A 3,455-nucleotide genomic window follows, 5' to 3' on the forward strand; every position below is an offset into this window, starting at 1 on the left:
CTCTGCCGCTCATTAACTGATGGCTGTATTGTGTCACCTCGATGAAATCACTTTTACACAAAAAAGAGAATGATGTCATAATAAAAATTGAGTACGCAGATTAACCTTAAACAGGCATTGTAACCGCATGGCTGACATTTTTGCAATCCAGTTATTGTACTAAAAAACTCTGCAAAACCCCATTTTAATTTTGTATGTAATGCATTTTAGTATTTAGATTATACTCTTATTGTAGTAAGTTCTATCTAACTGATGCATTTTGTTAATATGCTATACTGTCTATAATGTTGCTATATGACAAAAAAGTCAAACAGCAATTGAAAAAAAGCCATTTGATGCTTAATACATGTTAGTTGATGCTTAAATGACCTTAGTTAACTCCCTGGTTGACTTGCGCAACTGCTTCCTGTATGGGTCATCTACAAGAAAAAATTAACTCCTGAAAGTTGTTAAATTTGGAGTCAGGAAGACAATTTTACCAAAACATAATGTTTTTCAAGTGTATCTCTTAGTGTGACTGTTACAAGTTTTAAAACAATTATGAGTTCTTTACAAAATCTTTACAAAGTCTTAAAACATTACCATTCTTCTAAAACATTTAATTATTATTATTTTTTTTACCATTTTACTTTAAAATTACAATGATAATGTTGCCTTCTATTTGAAAATCAATACCCCTAAAGAACTTTTCTTCAATTTAAAAACTTTTTGAAGGCTAGAAAACCAAGTTTATGGGGCTGCAACAACTCATTATCTTTATTATTTATTAGTCTGTACTACAGTTGTTCTCATACCAATACCAGTATATGAAATGCCTCTGATGCTGCCTTATATGATGGATTGGGTTTCGGTGAGTACGTGAGTCTATGCACCAATCCAATACCATGTAATTTATTAATAAACTTTTAAGTAGTTTCACATCCACATAAAATAGCAGTTTTCACTAAATCAATTCTTCTTTTCTGTTCTAAAAACAGCAGCCTTCACAGGAAGTTGTGCTGTTCAGACATTGTCGACTTCCGTTATATAGGGGTGAAGAAGAACTGATGTGCTGTGAATAGTGTAACATCAGCAGTGAGCACATGTGAAATTAAATGATAAAACAAAGTTTTATGGCATTCATTCTTTGAATGTTTTGTTCATGTTTTACAAAAGGTATAACCTGAGCTATGCCAAACAACAATAGCAATCATTTTGCACCCATGCAGGGTTAGTAGGCTACAGCATTTACTGCTTTTTTTTTTTAAAGCCATGGCATCGGAATGGTGAAGTTCACGTCATAGAATATTGGGAGGAAAAAAAAACTGTATATGAACATCTCTAGTCTGTACAAACTACATTTTCACTTAGTGATTGCTTAAAACGCAAAAAAATAGAACAATTCTGCCGTTACCAGGGCTCAAACTGTCTAAAACATCCCCAAATCTGTTCTTGTTTCTGATAAACAAAAACAAACCAAAAGTTTGAAGTTTAAAATGACATAAATCACAAAAAGCTATGCATGGTTATAATCTGTTCACAACAAACTTCAGTAATTTTACTTCATAAGTGATGTTTTACGTACCGTGAAGCATAAAGTAGTCCACTGGTGTTCGCTTCAACCCGGCTTTGGCCTTATCGGTCGTCCAGTCGACCTCCAGCGCCTCCTTCAGGGTGCAGAAACTGGCCGTCTGTTCAGTTGGAGAATAAAAAAGTTCCGTCAATAGGAAGTGAACTTAATTCATTCTATACTCATCTTCAGGACCAATTTAGTATTAATAGTAGTAGCAATTTATTTGGATTTGTGTGGATTTTATATGTATTTCTATATATTTATATTTCTATGTATGCAGGCAATCTAGTAATTGTTTGTAAGAAATAACACACTAATACAAAAAAGACTGTATTTCATTTAGAACTTGTTAGAAATACTACTACTACTAATACTACTACTAATAATAATAATAATAATAATAACAATAATAACAATTCTAATATGTTTTAGTTGTAATGCTCTTTACATCTGGAACAAATCTCCAAGTGCTACAATATAAAAGCATTAGCACAAAAATCAGATAAAAAAACTAAAATAAAAGCATATTTAAAAGTAATTTTAAAATAATAGGAGCACAAAAGTAAGAAATATGACAACCAGACCTTGTAAATGATCAAAGGTTTTGTTTAACAAATGTTCCAGTCCTCCTGTCTTAACATTTCTTCAGTCCAGCCTCCATTTAAAGGAAGTCATTTTATTCATCACCTGGTCAGTTTTAGAGTCAGTATAGTTGCATCATTCACCTTTTTAACCATGGTGGTCTCATTGGGGTCAACTTTGGCTTTTTTTGCCTCTGGACCATCTTCTGTCGAATTTCCAGTTGGTTTCGCCTGTTTTGGTTTTTCCCTAAAAAGAGAGAGTGAAGAGAAGATATCCCACATTATCTGAAAAAACTACAGTCAGTATAACATTTGATAAGATTTGATAATAACAGTTTACCTGCCTAACGACAAGAAACTGGTTTGTGACAATAGCTAAACTTAAAAAATTAAATAAAAAATATCATCATCATTATATTGTCTTATTTTTTTCTCATTTACTTACATCTTCTTTCACTACAGTTGTACATAATTATGTATGCAGGTGTCTTCTTCGAAATATACTGTCTACTGTTTGGACTGTGTTAATGTTTCTACTTATTCAGTTGTATTTATACTACCCACATCTTCAACTATGAAACATTTTAATTAGGGTTCAAGCCCCAAAGTGGCAGTAACCTATTGAATTTGTTGCCAGTTTATTATTATACTCTTTGTCATATGTTAAAACTTAAATTGCCGTGAGCTGGAATTAGCGAGAAACTGTAAATGATGAGAAAATACTTCCAAAAATATCAATCGAATATGCTCAGTGGTGGCATTTTGGAAAGGCCACACCCCTCACACCATTAGTCTGATTGACTTGAAATTTGGGGCACATGTAAAGCTCAGTGTGCTCTCTAAAAGAAGCCTCCTCAACCATAGAAGTCGTCTATGGTCACCATACACACACACACACACACACACACACACACACACACTTACTCAACGTAGTTGTGCTCCTGTCCGAGGTTGCAGAACATGTAGCCATAGTAACCGTAGACGTCCCCACAAAAGACTTTGATGTTGTGCTTAGAACAGAGCTGGTCGACCCGCACCATCAGGTCTCTGGAGCAGCCTGTCAGACACACCTGAGGGAGAAACAACACAAGCATTTGACCTTTTGGTCAGAGAGGCTGCCTTTTGTTGCCTGAACAATCACCAGTATCACCAGTAACTACCAGTAATGCCAAAGTACTTCTTAGCATAAGCAGCTGAATACTATAGGAACACCAACAAATATCCATCACTTTGCAAACAAACTCAGTTATATAGTAACACATAAGTAAATAAAGGGTGTAAAGATACATCCATTGTGTCGATGTATCAATTTATAGTCCTGT

The 3,455-nt window shown here is 34.2% G+C and overlaps 1 protein-coding gene across 1 annotated transcript; it reads right to left on the reverse strand.

Moving 5' to 3' along the window:
* Window positions 1-1,564: 1,564 nt before the first annotated feature.
* LOC121965669 (SUMO-activating enzyme subunit 1-like) lies at window positions 1,565-3,203 on the reverse strand (the record flags this gene model as incomplete). The annotated part of the gene is made up of 3 exons (XM_042515800.1): window positions 1,565-1,670; window positions 2,278-2,380; window positions 3,058-3,203. Coding segments are annotated over 3 exons (355 nt in total), but the record flags the coding sequence as incomplete, so codon positions are not given.
* Between the last annotated feature and the right edge of the window lie 252 nt (window positions 3,204-3,455).

This window comes from Plectropomus leopardus, unplaced genomic scaffold (assembly GCF_008729295.1).
Source record: "Plectropomus leopardus isolate mb unplaced genomic scaffold, YSFRI_Pleo_2.0 unplaced_scaffold21146, whole genome shotgun sequence".
In the NCBI taxonomy this organism is placed as follows: Eukaryota; Metazoa; Chordata; class Actinopteri; order Perciformes; family Serranidae; genus Plectropomus; species Plectropomus leopardus.